General features: G+C 47.2%; 1 protein-coding gene across 4 annotated transcripts in view; it reads left to right on the top strand.

The window, feature by feature from the left end:
* Positions 1 to 16,809, top strand: part of EPN2 (epsin 2) — an 82,491-nt gene that overhangs the window by 40,799 nt on the left and 24,883 nt on the right. For 3 of the 4 annotated variants that reach the window (XM_056535559.1, XM_056535561.1, XM_056535558.1), the window contains one exon: positions 3,693 to 4,502. In XM_056535559.1, coding sequence (XP_056391534.1) covers positions 3,905 to 4,502 — 598 coding nt within the window. In that variant the 5' untranslated portion in view covers positions 3,693 to 3,904. Of the gene's footprint in view, positions 1 to 1,782; positions 1,804 to 3,692; positions 4,503 to 16,809 lie in introns of those variants that run through there. The other variant, XM_056535560.1, reaches the window with a different exon arrangement.

Genomic DNA, 16,809 nt, shown 5'->3' with positions numbered 1-16,809 from the left:
GATGTACACACGAGAACCCATCGCTAGGATGTACACACGAGACCCCATCTCTAGAATGTGCATATGAGGCCCCATCTCTATGCTGTACACATTAGGCCCCATCACTAGGATGTACACAAGGAGGCCCCATTTCTAGGATGTACACGTGAGGCCCCATCTCTGGGCTGTACACAGGAGGCCCCATCTCTGGGCTGTAAACATGAGGCCCCCATCTCTGGGCTGTAAACAGGAGGCCCCATCTCTAGGCTGTACACAGGAGGCCCCATCTCTAGGCTGTACACAGGAGGCCCCATCTCTGGGCTGTACACAGGAGGCCCCATCTCTGGGCTGTACACAGGAGGCCCCCATCTCTGGGCTGTAAACAGGAGGCCCCATCTCTAGGCTGTACACAGGAGGCCCCATCTCTAGGCTGTACACAGGAGGCCCCATCTCTAGGCTGTACACAGGAGGCCCCATCTCTAGGCTGTACACAGGAGGCCCCATCTCTAGGCTGTACACAGGAGGCCCCATCTCTAGGCTGTACACAGGAGGCCCCATCTCTAGGCTGTACACAGGAGGCCCCATCTCTAGGCTGTACACAGGAGGCCCCATCTCTGGGCTGTACACAGGATGCCCCATCTCTAGGATGTACACAAGGAGGCCCCATTTCTAGGATGTACACGTGAGGCCCCATCTCTGGGCTGTACACAGGAGGCCCCATCTCTGGGCTGTAAACATGAGGCCCCCATCTCTGGGCTGTAAACAGGAGGCCCCATCTCTAGGCTGTACACAGGAGGCCCCATCTCTAGGCTGTACACAGGAGGCCCCATCTCTGGGCTGTACACAGGAGGCCCCATCTCTGGGCTGTACACAGGAGGCCCCCATCTCTGGGCTGTAAACAGGAGGCCCCATCTCTAGGCTGTACACAGGAGGCCCCATCTCTAGGCTGTACACAGGAGGCCCCATCTCTAGGCTGTACACAGGAGGCCCCATCTCTAGGCTGTACACAGGAGGCCCCATCTCTAGGCTGTACACAGGAGGCCCCATCTCTAGGCTGTACACAGGAGGCCCCATCTCTAGGCTGTACACAGGAGGCCCCCATCTCTGGGCTGTAAACAGGAGGCCCCATCTCTAGGCTGTACACAGGAGGCCCCATCTCTAGGCTGTACACAGGAGGCCCCATCTCTAGGCTGTACACAGGAGGCCCCATCTCTGGGCTGTACACAGGAGGCCCCCATCTCTGGGCTGTACACAGGAGGCCCCCATCTCTAGGCTGTACACAGGAGGCCCCATCTCTAGGCTGTACACAGGATGCCCCATCTCTAGGCTGTACACAGGAGGCCCCATCTCTGGGCTGTACACAGGAGGCCCCCATCTCTGGGCTGTAAACATGAGGCACCGTCTGTAGAAGCGTAAGTAACATCATTACACAGCGTCTGGTAATCGGTCACTGTTTGGTCTCCCTATTTGCACAGCTCTGTGCAAAGAAAAGTGGCCCATCGATTACACTCTATTTGCATGTCAACAAAGACAACTTTATCGCTTGCCATTTGCTAATTTGTAGGGCTCTATTACGTATTGTTGTCTAGGAATAGGGGAATTCTCGTTGCTATAATGATCGGTTAGTTTGAAGCTCCTCAGAGACAGTATGTGCTCCTTTACTCTTCTGCTGGGAAATCATTGAGACATGTCAGAAGATGTTACCGGAGAAGTCCATGAGCTGAAACCTTGCAGTGCATCATGGGAGCTCGGGTGGCAGTTAGCGCTGCCGTTAGGTCATATGACTCACTTAGAGATAAGGGGCTGCCATATATGATCAGACTGGTAAAGGTCCAATCGGCCGATACCTGTTTTCCCTGATATTGGGTTGATTTTCAGCGTTCACCCACTTGGCGGTTCTCCAGCTGTTGCAAAACCACAACTCCCATCATGTCCTGACAGACGAAGGCTGCCAGGGCATGATGGGAGTTGTAGTTTTGCAACAGCTGGTAAGCCGCAAGTTTGAAAATATTCCTCTAATACCTGATAAATAGTCACAGCAAACACAGGAATCTCTCAAAATGCCGTTTATTTACTGACTGTCCGTATTTTCTCGCCATTATCCCGATATATCCATTTACCAAACCCCCCTCCCTCCACTGCACTTTTCAAACCAAAATGGATCCCAGACCGCAATTGTGTGATATTTTAGACAGATTGCAGCTAATTTAATTGGGATCATCCAACAGCTAGGGGGGAGCAATTTTTTTTTCACTGCCTTTTGTATTGTTTTTCATAGAGTCATTGTTATGTAAGCGATTTTGTGATGACTAGGTAGCCAATTCACTTTTATATTTATTTTTTCAATATAATTTTATACAACTCATGACAGTAACATTTCTTTGTGTTTTGACTTCGCTGCAGTGCCTCCACAGGACAAATGAAGTATTACACCATTCTCGTTAAAATCAATAGGTTGTCCATATAATGCTCTAACATGTCGGGTCCTCCATAGTAAGAGACACTTTTTGTAGCATGTTTGATTTTGGCTACTAGAGGAGAGAGTATTTATAAAATTGATTTTTCATGCGCCCCCTGTTTTTGGACATTCCAGCAATTGGCCTTATATTTGGGGGGCACATTATATCATATATTTAAAGTAAATTAAGTATTTCTAAAGGCTTCCTACTCCTGGGATCCCCTGTGATCACCTGTAATGTGTGAGTAACCTGGCAGCGAGTGTTCAATTTCCCTGCAGTGCCACCACAGGGCTGACAGAGTATTACACTGTTCTTTTTTTAAATCAATGGCCTGCCCATGGAAAGAATGGAAATGTCGAATCCTCCAGAGTAAAATACATTCTATTTTTTGGCTACTAGATGGGGAACTCTAAAGTTGGGTGTATTGTTCAGGATTCACATCTAGTAACCAAAAAGTAGAATGCATTATGCTGTAGAGGATTCGACATGTCCATGCATTCCATGGACAGCCCATGGATTTGTAAAGAAAACAGTGTAGTACCTAATATCCCCTGTGGGAGTGCTGTAGGGAAATTGTTTATACACTGCCAGTTTTCCCCAAGGATTTCAGCTGATCATTGGGGAGCCCGGCAGCAAAATCTATTTTAAAATACCTTGTTTGGGAACTCTGAAGTCGGGGGTCTACCTTGTTTATTATTTTAAAATGGATTTTGCTGGTGGGCTCCCCACTTATCAGCTGAAATCTTTGGGGAAACCTGGCATTGTATATTCAGTTTCCCTACAGCATTTCCACAGGTGAGATGAGGTACTACACTGTTCTTGTTAAAATCAATAAGCTGTCCAAGGACACGTAACGCAGGGACATGTGGGTCCTCAACCCAGTCCTTAAGGCCACAAACAGTTCAGTCCTGTTCGATTCCAATGGAGTAACAAAAAAAAAAAAAACTCCTAAAGAATTCCAGCAACCGGCTGTAATATTTAGGGGGAGCTGGTATCATATGTTCAATTTTCCTGCAGCGCCACCACAGAGGAAATTAAGTATTACACCATTTTTATAAAAATCAGTGGGCTGTCCATGTAATGCCAAGTCCTCCAGAGATATTCTTTGCATTGTTCTTCATTTTGGTTACTTAATATTTCATATTCATTTTCTTAACCAGAAATCCACTTTCAAGAACATTTTTGAATTCTTTCATAGCTTTCCTGAATTTTATATAATTTTATATATCTCCCATTTGTTTCTTTTCCATGTAGGTTTTAGGATCGCACAATGTTTGTTGGCTGAGGAGATGCTTTTAACCAATATTGGACCACATTTTGTGTCATGTGTGGAAGCACCCAGTGACTTCTCCTTCAGAGGATTTTCCTACTTGGTTTTTAACGTGAGGACCCGGGGTATCGCAGACTTTTTTTGATTTTTGATTTTTTTTGTTTTAATTTGAGGTGTTTTTTTTTTTATTACAAAAATGACAACCTCGTCCATAAGGAGACAGATGAAGAATATTGTAAATAATTATTCAGAGGCGGAGATTAAAGTTCGAGAAGCCACCTCCAATGATCCTTGGGGTCCTTCCAGTTCCCTCATGACAGAGATTGCCGACTTGACTTACAACGTGGTGGCTTTTTCAGAAATTATGAGCATGATCTGGAGGAGGCTCAATGACCACGGGAAGAACTGGAGACATGTTTACAAAGCCTTGACCCTGCTGGATTATCTCATCAAGACCGGTTCTGAGAGAGTGTCCCACCAGTGCAAAGAAAACATATTTGCCATACAGACGCTCAAAGACTTCCAGTACATTGACCGGGATGGGAAAGACCAAGGGATTAACGTGAGGGAAAAGTCAAAACAGTTGGTGAGCCTCTTGAAAGATGACGAGAGGTTAAAGGGCGAAAGGGCCCAGGCACTTAAGACCAAAGAGCGGATGGCTCAGGTGGCCACAGGGGTCTCCAGCAACAACCAGATCAGTTTTGGCCGTGGCTCCAGCCAGCCCAACCTGTCCACGAGCTACTCTGAACAAGACTACGGGAAATCTGGTGGTTCTCCGGCATCTTACCATGGATGTGAGTATCAGTATACTGCTTTAAATATGTTGAGTTGAAGGAACATGTTTCAGTCCTTTAATTGAGGACACCATGGTACTAGGTGATCCTCAGACTGTAAGAACCTTCTGGGCCTTAAAGAGTACCTCTCATGATCTTGTTAAATGTTATAATCCTCCCAGTTCACTGCTCCCATCATGGTAAACCACCCCCTGCCTTTATTTTTATTATTTGTTAGTTTTCTACCTTGATATTGCTCTGTATTTTCTGCTCAGTCTCAGTCAGATTCACAGACTGGGAAGGGGCGTTCCCCAGCAGGTGTGACATCATCTGAAGCCATACAGGGGAGAACTTCATCCCTCACTCTGCTACACACAGCCCAGAGCAGTTCAGTGTGAGATGAGCTGTAATTGGCTAAGGCTGCGTCTCCCCCCCCCCCCCTAGCATTTCCTGATTTTGGATTTCTGCCAGGCCAGTTCAGTGTTAGATGAGCTTTGATTGGCTAAGGCTGCACCTGACCGACAAGTAGGGAGACACCTAGTGGCAGCTTTTTTAAACACAAATAAAACATAGAAAACAAAGTATATCAGAAATATTTTTATTAACCATTTAAGAAGCGCAATAGCAAAAAAATTTTTATTGACAGTGCCAATTTAAAGATCCTGCAGAAGACAAAGCTATTAGGTGATCATTCAAAAACTTGCCACTACTAGGGTCTATTTCTTACGGGACAATTCACAAATAGACCAATGATAATATGTCCTGGTGGGCCCGAGGTGCCCTAGTCTGATGATGAATTATCACAGGTCACTGAAAATTAGTTGTAATATGCGAAAGATAACATAGTCACCACTCAAGGGGTCATCTACCTTAGAAAAACATGGCTGTCTTCTTTCAAAAACAGTACCTTACCTGTTCACAGGCACATTACTGGAAAGAACCCATGCGCTGGAAAAGTGGAGTTTTTGAATGAAGGCAGCCATCTTTTTCTTTCCCTATTATTATAATTCTCACCTGATTTTTCCTTTATGAGTATACATTGCCTATTGTAAATCACCATAGCAAGGCCCTTGTGCAGAAATGGAACCAGCAAGGAATGCTGGGAAATCTGACCTCAGAGGTGAATGCATATATATTATAAATGTGTATGTGAAGTCACTTTATTTATAGCATTTCACAATTGTACCTAAAAGGTTGTCTAACAGTGCTTTACCTTACTGTTTTGTGGTTATTTTGTGTAACTCTCTAGTCACACCCAGAGCTGCATTTAAAATTCTGCCATCTGAAGCAGACAGCAATTTAGCCCCACCCACCCCTTGTCAGTCATGTGACTTGAAGGGGTACTCCGCTGCTCTAGCGTTCGGAACATTTTGTTGCAGAGGTTGTGACATCACACCCTCTCCCATAGACTTGCCACCACACCCTCTCCCATAGACTTGCAGTGGGAAAAAAAATTCAGAACGCTGGGGCAGTGGAGTACCCCTTTAAGCTCGTAAAAATTATCTTTACAAGATGTACACAGGTTCTCCTTTTATACGATTGTGTCTGTAGAATCGGTTTGAACAGTAACACGCTTGTACATGTGGTAATGGGGTGAGATGCATGGCAGGTGGCATTAACCCCTTCTGTTCGTGACGCCAGGGCGTGGTTTATCCTCGATACCACCCGAAGGTATACCGCTGAATCCTGGACTAGTCACGGGGGGCAATAATGACTCCAACGCTAAGTTACAGATAACGGTAGCTTTACTGAGGGTAGACAGTTGGTAAAGTCTATACAGTTCAGCCAGGGCCCACGGAGGTGACCAGTGACTCAGAGAACTTAAGGGCTTGCTGGGACTGGACAATTTAATGCAGGCCACACTGACTTGACAGTTGCTGACAGGGACTGACTTGACTTGACTGATGACAAACAAAGCTATGACTGTAGCTTACTTGCAAATGACTGTAGCTGCAGACTGGACTTGAGGCCACCAATGACTTGACCTGACCTCAGCAAAGACTCAGGAACTAAGAGAGCGAGCTTGCTCCACACAGGGCTTATATGGGGGAGACTAGCAGGGAGCCCATAGGTCACCCCTGGGATCACCTGGTCACTGATACCTCCTGGGTACCAATCACATGGTACATTTCTTAAAGTAACAACACATTATATATCACAATACACAGCAAAACATGTGTACAGGGGGGAAACAAGAACAAGGAGGCCCAGGGGACACAGAAAGGAGGCTGCCTGACAGGGCAGCATGGGTACTGGGCAACAACTTCCGTACTGGGCTACCACATACTCCCCCTCTTAAATACAGCCGTCCTCGGTGCCCAGTCCTGGAGGGCGGACGACTGAAGTGGTCACTGAGGCCTAATGACAGTTCCTGGGGCATTGTAGTATAAAATGTCCTTCACAGGTCTGGATGATCAATAACAACAGGGGATGAGTCCATGTAGCACTTTCAAATGTCCTTACATGCTCTTTGTTTGGCATAACTGGGTAAACATTTATTTACGTTTGGACTGCATGAGTAACACTTTTTTAAGCACAATAACACTTTTTAAAGCACTATAACACAAGGTTGCCAGAGGCTATCTTCCCAATGCCTTAGCTGCTGGGGCCCTTCGATTTTCAACACTTCTCCCCAGAGATCAATATACATTATTATACTATACAACAGTGTTACCTTACATACTGTCCTCTGTCTCTATACGTGTTTACCTATCTTTCAGGGGAATCCTCTGCCCAGTAGAGTACCCTGTACACGTGAACAGGAGAGAAAACATTAGACATATATAGGCATACATTTAAAACTGGTGGACTGGGACTACACAGGATGTTACAGTCCTAACTTAGTTATTTTCATATGTATGGACTATTTTGATTGTACATGGACTAACTGTGTGGTACATAACTTTACACATTATATTGTGAGCTAATCTTTGTACTTTGCAGGAATTTGTCATGGCAGTGAGGTAGTGGCTACGCTTCTCCTGACTGGGTCATTATACCTCCCATATAAATTGCCATGAATAAAAGACACTGTACACGTAAAAATTTACGTACAAAACATATTATACACATTTTATTACAGCACACCATAACCATTATAGTACACTAACATAAGCATTTACTTGTGCTAAGGTGATGAGCAAAAATATATTACTCTGACTGTATATATACATCTTTTCATTATACCGCTCCACAGTCCTAGTACACTTGAGTTTTTAGTAAAGAACCACGGCTAGAAGCCGGGCACGTACACTTACGCAAATGGTTACAAATAAACTTTTTGACAAGTTCGTCAGGCTCTCCTTCTTAAACGTTACATAACCTGTGGAGAACAAAAGTATTTCACAAAGAAAGTTAGTGACAAATAGTAAAATTTAATTGGGGAACTTGCCATCCCAGCCTCGCCGTTGGACTGTTTCCAAGGCTTGGACAAGTAACTGGGTCCACGGTACTGTGCCCCCTCTAAAGGACTCACTCGGGTGTTCCAGTTCACCCGTGACAAAGTAGACTCTGTAATGGTGGGGCTGACGGTGACCACCATTTGCACCGCAGCAGTTTTTGCCACTGGGGGAACAGCAGTTGGTGCCTGTTGGGCTGGCCAAACCTCCTCTATGGGAGTAGGCCGAGGCACTTCAGTTGGTGCCCGCTGATTAGGCTAAACCTCCTCGACCACAGGAGTAGGCCTGGGAACATTCACAGACGACTTTGGTAGGTACTCCGGGGCCATGATAGGCACCTCGGGCATGTAGACCTGTTCCTCCTGGACCTCATGCTCTGTATGATAGGGTATTCCACGATCTCCCCACTCTCAGAATGCAGTGGTGGGGGAAAATAGTCTCTCTACACTGCCCGATGATTAACCAAGATGGTCCCTCCTTGACGACAGTCCATGAGGGTGCCAAACCCCCACACTTTGTCGAATTTTATGACTGTGGCTCTGCGGCGTTCCAGGGGTGGCTCTCCCGCTGGTGGATGTTCCAGCTTCCTAATGTACAGGGCCTCCAATGCTTTTGTGTCCTGTTGCTGCGCTTATTGCACCTCATATGGCAGCAGCTTCGGCCCATATCTTTCCATTCTCTGTGCCCTCAGCCCCTCTACAATCTCGGCCACCTGAGCTTCTCTTCTGGCCCTCTTTGACTAGGACTGGGGGATGAGATTTCCCTGGCAGGGGAAAAAGGTGCTCCCTCTTATACTGTATTAGTCCAAGCTCATCGCCAAACAACCACTTTGGTAAAGGTGGGGACCGGGAACGTGCTGCAGACTTTTGGACCTGGGGGGTTTGCTTTAGGCTAGGGGAAGAAGGAGGGGTAGAGAAAGCGGCCTCAGCTGGGGTACTCGTTTCCAACTCCTCAGTGTGGACTTCGGCCCAAGACCCCCAGGTCCTGTAGTGAGGGGACAGCCTCACCGGCGATGATCCGCAGGAAGATGCCGGCGTTCCCTCCGCCAGGGTTGCTGGCCAGTCTCCATCATCCTCGGGCAGCAAGACTTGATAGCAGGCCTCTTCGGCCCCGAAGGAGATGCGCTGTAGACGATCTGCCAGCTCCGGAAACATTTGCGCCGCAGCAACTTTCCGGGCCTCCAGCGCCATCTTGGGACTCTCTGCACGTGTGCTTGCCTGTTCCGCCATGTTGCTCCTCTTACTGACTTCCGGCAAACTGAGAGGATCTGGCAGCGCTGCTCCTTTTTATGCAGGGCTTCGGGAAAATGGCCACCAGACTGAAGTGCGTCAGTGGTGCAGCGCTGATGTTACGCCGAGCGCTCCGGGTCCCTGCTCCTCCCCGGAGCGCTCACGGCGTCTCTCTCTCTCTGCAGCGCCCCGGTCAGACCCGCTGACTGGGAGCGCTGCACTGACATTGCCGGCGGGGATGCGATTCGCATAGCGGGACACGCCCGCTCGCGAATCGCATCCCAAGTCACTTAGCCGTCCCGGTCCCCGGCTGTCATGTGCTGGCTCCGCTCTCTAGGGCGCGCGCGTGCCAGCTCTCTAAGATTTAAAGGGCCAGTGCACCAATGATTGGTGCCTGGCCCAATCAGCCTAATTAGCTTCCACCTGCTCCCTGGCTATAATACCTCACTTCCCCTGCACTTCCTTGCCGGATCTTGTTGCCTTGTGCCAGTGAAAGCGTTTAGTGTTGTCCAAAGCCTGTGTTTCCAGATCTTCTGCTATCCACATTGACTACGAACCTTGCCGCCTGCCCCGACCTTCTGCTACGTCTGACCTTGCCTCTGCCTAGTCCTTCTGTCCCACGCCTTCTCAGCAGTCAGCGAGGTTGAGCCGTTGCCGGTGGATACGACCTGGTTGCTACCGCCGCAGCAAGACCATCCCGCTTTGCGGCGGGCTCTGGTGAATACCAGTAGCATCTTAGAACCGGTCCACCAGCACGGTCCACGCCAATCCCTCGCTGACACAGAGGATCCACATCCAGCTAGCCGAATCGTGACAGCTGACTTCCACACCCCCAGCAACAAGGGGCGGATCTTTACAGTTCCATTTCGGCATCGATACAGCAACATGGTTTCCATGCCCAGGGGCGGTACGCTGACCAGAGCGGGACATTTTCGCGTGCTTCTCCTGCACATCTTTAACCCTTGCAGGTACAGGCAATACTTGGCAACGTGACATAGCTTCAGACCTCATCTTGCACATGGTTGACACAGTACTTTTCTTCACCTCCCCCTCTATTTCACAAGTGCCACGAGTAAAACTCTGACAAAGTCCCGTACACTTTCTGGCGCAAATTTCATTCACATCGGCATGTGATTCTTGCAGACAATACTGGACACAGTTCAGACTAGGGGGGAGGACTTGCTGACAGGGACTGACTTGACTTGACTGACGACTGTCAGTTACAGCAAAACATATGTACTGGGGGGAACAGGTATAATGAGGCCCAGGGGACTCAGAAGGGAGGCTGTCTGACAGGACAGCAAGGGTACGGGGTAACAACTCCCGTACTGGGCCACCACATACATATAATGCGCCATTTCTATACATACAGTGTTAAAACCTTCCAAATCCCGCTCTCCACCCTCCGCCATTATCATCCCTAGTTAATCCAATTTAGCCCCTCTTTGAAGTGAAGAATGGCATTTTGCCGGCCAACTCTCCGAGTCTAAATGAATTATCCCTCAAAGGAGTCGCCGCTAAAAAACAAAAAACGCCTCCCTTCTAGATTTCATCACTGGGCCAGGATCACACTTGGGAGGGGGGAGATTTATCCAAACCTGACCAGAGGAAAAGTTGCTGAGTTGCCCTTAGTAACCAATCAGATCGCTTCTGAAAGAAGCGATCTGATTGGTTGCTATGGGCAACTCAGCAACTTTTCCTCTGGACAGGCTTTGATAAATCTCCCCCTTGGTGTTTTTGTCCCCCCCCCAAAAATGGCATACTCGTAGCATGCTGAGGTTATGGCTTTTTTTGGCGTAATCCCAGCCTTACGGAGAAACCTGTCGTCGTTCATACTCACTTATGTGTTCTAAATGTTAGGCGTCATCTCATAATTCCACCATTACATCTCAAAGTTGGTACCCTAATCAGCTTTTCTTGGCTCCTGAATGGCAATTTTTGCATCAGGGGAATGCTATACTGTACAATTAGCAAAATGCGCCATTGTGGCTCTGATCACGTTCTGCGGTAAAGTTGCGGTTTTATTACAATTTCCAAAAAATTCTATTCGATTTCCGTAAAAATTGCGACAACAAAAAGACGACATTCCTGCAGTGTGCGAGCACGGCCTCTGGGAGCATGAGAAGCTGAGGTGGTAATCAGTATGGCCATTTTTTTCCCTTTATTATTTTTATCCCAAAACATCATAAAAACATAAAAATAATAAATTACAGTGTACAAATTCTATTCCTACATTTAAACCTTCATTCTCTCCCAATTCAAAATTCAGTATGGCCATTACTATTGTACACAGGAGGGATTTCACCCAGCTTTTCTATAGCCCTGAATGGGGAAAGTACCTTGTTATGCAGCAGGGGATGTATCATCGCGGGTTTAGGTAGCTGTCAGGCATGAAGGGCCATCACTACAGCCCACAGTGGGAATTTCACCCAGCTTTCCTGCAATCCAGAACAGAAAATTTACATAGATAAACAGCACATTTTAACACTGGGCAGATGTGCAGTTTAGAAGTATAAGAATGCTGGGTGCATCCATTATGGCCATTATTTGCTTGCAGTGGGGATGTTACCCAGCTTTTCTATTACCCTGTAAAGAAAATTTACCTAGATACATAGTAGAAAACTTGGTAGAGGAAAATAACCATTATATATAAATAACACAATATTGGGGGAGTATTGTGAGCCCTGCACTGTGTACAGTTTCCCTAGTCTCCTGAAGAGAATATCTGTCTGGTCAAGCAGCCATATTGGAGCTCTTTGGGAAAGCTGGGTGTCATGCATAATGCATGCCACTCTGCTTTCCCAGTCTTCTGAAGCCCCAGCAGTGATAAGCTGCTCAATCTCCTTGCGATGCCCTCTCCCTGCCCCTGAATGGATGTCTTCTCTCCCCTGACCTCCCCTTCCCCTCTCCCTGCCCTAGCACTAACTATGTTCTGCACCTGCCTGCCGGACAGTTAAATCATACTTTACCAAGATTTTGGTCCAGTGTCAGGATCTTTAAAACTTCCCGACCATCTCCTCAGCCCGAGAGAAACGTCCTATAGACTTGCGTGAGATTTCTGTCTGCAGAGATTGCCCAGGAGTTTTAAACATCCTGCTGCCAGACCTATGTCATGGTAAAGTATCATTTAACTATCCAGCAGAATAGTTCATATAGTGGCAGGAAGAGGAAAGAAGAAGAGAAGAGTGAGGCGGGAGAGAATACATGAGTTCGGGGGCAGGGAGAGGTTATGGCAGCACTGCGACAGTGAGGATTGCAAGGAGCAGCGGCTTTTGGAGACTGGAAAAGCTGGGTGGCACGCAGTATACATATATATACATTGAGTTATAGAGATAGATAATATATAGAAGAGTTGATTTGTGTCTACTACATTCATTCAATTGTGTTTTTGTTGTCTCCCCCCCCCCCCCCCCCCCTCTCATCCAGTCATGTGTGATGTCCTGTCAGGTGAGTGTGTCACACCACGCTGCATGCCCGCTTATGTAAAGCCAGGGTGGGCCGCTGCGGAGAGGGCTGCATGGCACATCCCCCCCCCCCCCACCGCTCCCTCTATAAACAGACCCAGTCTCCACGAGAAGCCTGCTGATGCCGGCTCACATAAAAAGCCGATTGCACCGTGGGTCGGCTCCTATTGTGGCCACGAGACTTTGCCAGGAACCGGGTCAGAGGAATGAAGACCCACAAATAAGCATAAAAAACACACAAAAAAAATCCCATAATTGCATAATTCCTTTTATCCGGCAATTCTAAGTTCCTTTACACCGGCATCCAGAAAATTCCAGAAATTCCAATAGAACTGCAGCAATTCTGAGAGGTCTCCGATTATAAAGTGAAGGGACGGCAGCGGATTTTGGCGTCTACCTGATAATCCGGAAAGTAACAATTGCCAGATTAAAGGAATTGTACCGCATTGTATGTTGGACGGCCTTGCATGGCATGAGGTGGCAGTACCCTTTCAATACAATACTACTCGTAGCAATGTTTCCCAACTAGGGTGCCTCCAGCTGTTGCAAAACTACAACTCCCAGCTTACAACTATTAAGCTCTTATATAGTAAAGCAAAAAAAAAAACAATGAGTCAGTGTTTCCCATCTAGGGCGCCTCCAGCTGTTGCAAAACTACAACTCCCTACATGCCCGGACAGCCGAAGGCTGTCCGGGCATGTAGGGAGTTGTAGTTTTGCAACAGCTGGAGGCACCCTAGATGGGAAACACTGACTCATTGTTTTTTTGCTTTACTATATAAGAGCTTAAAGGGGTATTCCAGGAAAAACCTTTTCATATATATATATATATATATATATATATATATATATATATATATATATCAACTGGCTCCAGAAAGTTAAACAGATTTCTAAATTACTTCTATTAAAAAATCTTAATTCTTTCAGTACTTATGAGCTTCTGAAGTTAAGGTTGTTCTTTTCTGTCTAAATCCTCTCTGAAGACACCTGTCTCGGGAAACATCCAGTTTAGAAGCAAATCCCCATAGCAAACCTCTTCTAAACTGGGCGGTTCCAGAGACACGTGTCATCAGACAGCACTTAGACAGAAAAGAACAACCTTAACTTCATAAGCTCATAAGTACTGAAAGGATTAAGATTTAAAGTAATTTACAAATCTGTTTACATTTCTGGATAAGCCCTTTAATATTTTGTGGGCCCATGTGACCAGTGACCCCATGTTGGTACAGCACACTTGTGGTAGCCCCAACATGGGAAAGAACCTAGATGTGTTCTGGGGTTTCTGGCAGCCGATCCTGTGAGTCCTATAAATTGTGAGGTGCGGCCTCCATGGTCCGGCCTTGTTTCTCCAGCACATCCCACAGATGATCAGATTGAGATCTGGAGGCCAAGTCACCACCTTGAACTCTTCGTCATGTTCCTCATTTCTGAACAATGTCTGCAATGTGGCCAGGGGGGCATTATCCTGCTAAAAGAGGCCGCTTATATTAGGGGATTTGTTCTGTAGAATGGTTAGGTAGGTGGTACGTGTCACGGTAACATCCCCATGATGCCAGGACAGGTATCCAGCAGGACATTGCCCATCACACGGCCTTGTCTTCTTCCCATAATCCTGGTGCCATCTCTTCCTCAGGTAAGTGGCACGCACCACCACCCGGCCGGCCACATGATGTAAAACGTGATCCATCAGACCAGACACCATATTCCATCGCTCCATGGTTCAGCTCTGATGCTCACGTGACCATTGTAGACACTTTTGGTGGTGGACAGGGGTCAGCATGGGCGCTCAGACCGGACATAGACATGAAGCTGTGATCCCCTGTGTCATCTGACTCCTTTCCATCATAGACAGCAGGAACGTTTTCAGCAGTTTGCTTTACAGCAGCTCTTCTGTGGAATTGGACCAGAAGGGATAGCCTTCACCCTCCATCAATTGGGTGCCCATGTCCCTGTCACTGGTTTTCCTTCGTTAGAGAACTTTTGGTAGGCGCTGACCACTACATACCGGGAACACCCTAAAAGACCAGCCGTTGTGGAGATGCTCTCATCCGTCTAGAGATGATGGCTCGGCCCTTTTCCTACTTCCAAAACATCAATAGCACATAAAAGGGAAATCCTCCATATGGTCTCCTGACAGGTCGCAGGGAGGCCGTCATTCGACAGGTGGCAGGGTGGTTGTCACTCCATAGGTTTTAGGGAGGTTTTCACTTGACATATCGCAAGGAGGGTGTCACTTGACAAGTTGCAGGGTAGTTGTCACCCAATATGTCACAGGAAGGTTGTCACCCGGCAGGGTGCAAGGAGGTTGTCATTCAATAGGTTGCAGGGAGGTTGTCACTTGACAAGTTGCAGGGAGGTTGTCACTTGACCCATCGCAGGAAGTTTGTCACCTGACAGGTCGCAGGGAGGTTGTCACTTGACAGGTCGCAGGAAGTTTGTCACCCGACAGGTTGCAGGGAGGTTGTCACTTGACAGGTCACAGGGAGGTTGTCACCTGACTGGTCACAGGGAGGTTGTCACTTATGATGCCTGATATTAGACCCCGGCAGAATACCAAATAAAAGTGACCATGAATTAATGGACTGATATCATATTGTCACTGTGACCTGTCAGATGATTCTACATAGATACGTTCCTCCTGTTCGGGGTTAAAACCATGCATCAGCACGCAAATGGCGGGAAATATGTGAGGTAATCCTACATACAGCCCTGACCTCTCAGGATTTGAGGAGAATTGTCTGACAGGTGCCCACATATGCCATCTCCCTGCTGGCCCGGGTGGCTGCGGCTTTGGCACGGAGGAGAGACAGATGGCGCGTTGGGAATCCTGCTTTAGCGATTAGCAGAATTTGGAAGTAATTTCTTATGTGCCGGAGGCGAGCGGGAAAAACCGACCGGTGGGGGGGCGGGGGAATCCCAAATACGGGAATGGCCAAAATATGCCTGGTAACAGGTGGATCGGATATCGGACCCTGCAGTCCTATTCCTTTCATTGGAAAGCCCCCCGTGAGACCCCCTGCTGCTTATGGCGGCCATGAGACTGGTGCATTATAGCATCTAGGGTGGGTAAAGCTGGGTACCATCCAGTACGGCTGCCATTATAGAGCTCCCAGAGGCTGTCACCCGGCTTTTTCCTAATTTCTGCAGCTTTTCCTAGTTGGCATAGCAGGGCGCGCTGCAGGTTGACTGATTTCTTAAAAAAAAAAAAAACAGCACCACCCCTTTCCTCAGGTTGTGTGTGGTATCGCAGCTTAAAGGGGTACTCCACTGGAAAACATACATTTTTTTAAAACAACTGGTGCCAGAAAATTAAACAGATTTGTAAATTACCTCTATTAAAAAATCTTAATCCTTCCAGTACTTATCAGCTGCTGTATGCTCCACAGGAAGTTCTTTTATTTTTGAATTTCTTTTCTGTCTGACCACAGTTCCAGTGTCAGGAACTGCCCAGAGCAGAAACAATTGCCCATAGCAAACCTCTCCTGCTCTGGACAGTTCTTGACATGGACAAAGATGTCAGCAGAGAGCACTGTGGTCAGACCGAAAGGAAATTCATACTTCCTCTGTAGTATACAGCAGCTGATAAGTACTGGGATTAAGGATTAAGATTTTTAAATAGAAGTAATTTACAAATCTGTTTAACTTTCTGGCACCAGTTGATTTTTTTATTTTATTTTTTTTTACCAGAGGAGTACCCCTTTAATTCCATTGAAGTGAATGAAGCCAAGTTGTAATACCACACACAACCTGAGGACAGGGGGTGGCACTGTTTTTGGAAGAAATTTAGCACCAGAGTATACCTTAGACTCGGCACATATGGATCACTGCACAGTACAACTTCCTGTTCTGTCCGCAATCCTCCTCCATTTTGCAGAAATAGATAGGTGGGGGTATAGATCACTCTGGAATATGGGAAAGCTGGGTGATAGAAATTCCTATGGCAAGGACATACAAAACTGGGACAGGACGAGGCGGGAAAGTATTACTGGGCCCCCACCCAATGAGGAAAGATAGCCCCGAAGCCATAATGGCTTCGGGGCTATCTTTCCTCATTGGGTGGGGGCACAGTCCGTACTCTCTCGCCTCGTTCTGTCCCAGCTTTCCATGTCCTTGTCATAGGAATTCCGGGAATGAGGCCTTGTGACCCTTTACATCCCATAACTCTGCCCTGGCTTCCTGTCTGTGCGGCTCTGTAGTGGGTGGGGGGTATCCCTCATGATAATGTATTGTGAGTG

Source organism: Hyla sarda, chromosome 8, assembly GCF_029499605.1.
Source record: "Hyla sarda isolate aHylSar1 chromosome 8, aHylSar1.hap1, whole genome shotgun sequence".
Taxonomy (NCBI): domain Eukaryota; kingdom Metazoa; phylum Chordata; class Amphibia; order Anura; family Hylidae; genus Hyla; species Hyla sarda.
The sequence above is the reverse complement of the archived record's forward strand: the minus strand, read 5'-3'. Positions and strand labels throughout refer to the sequence as shown.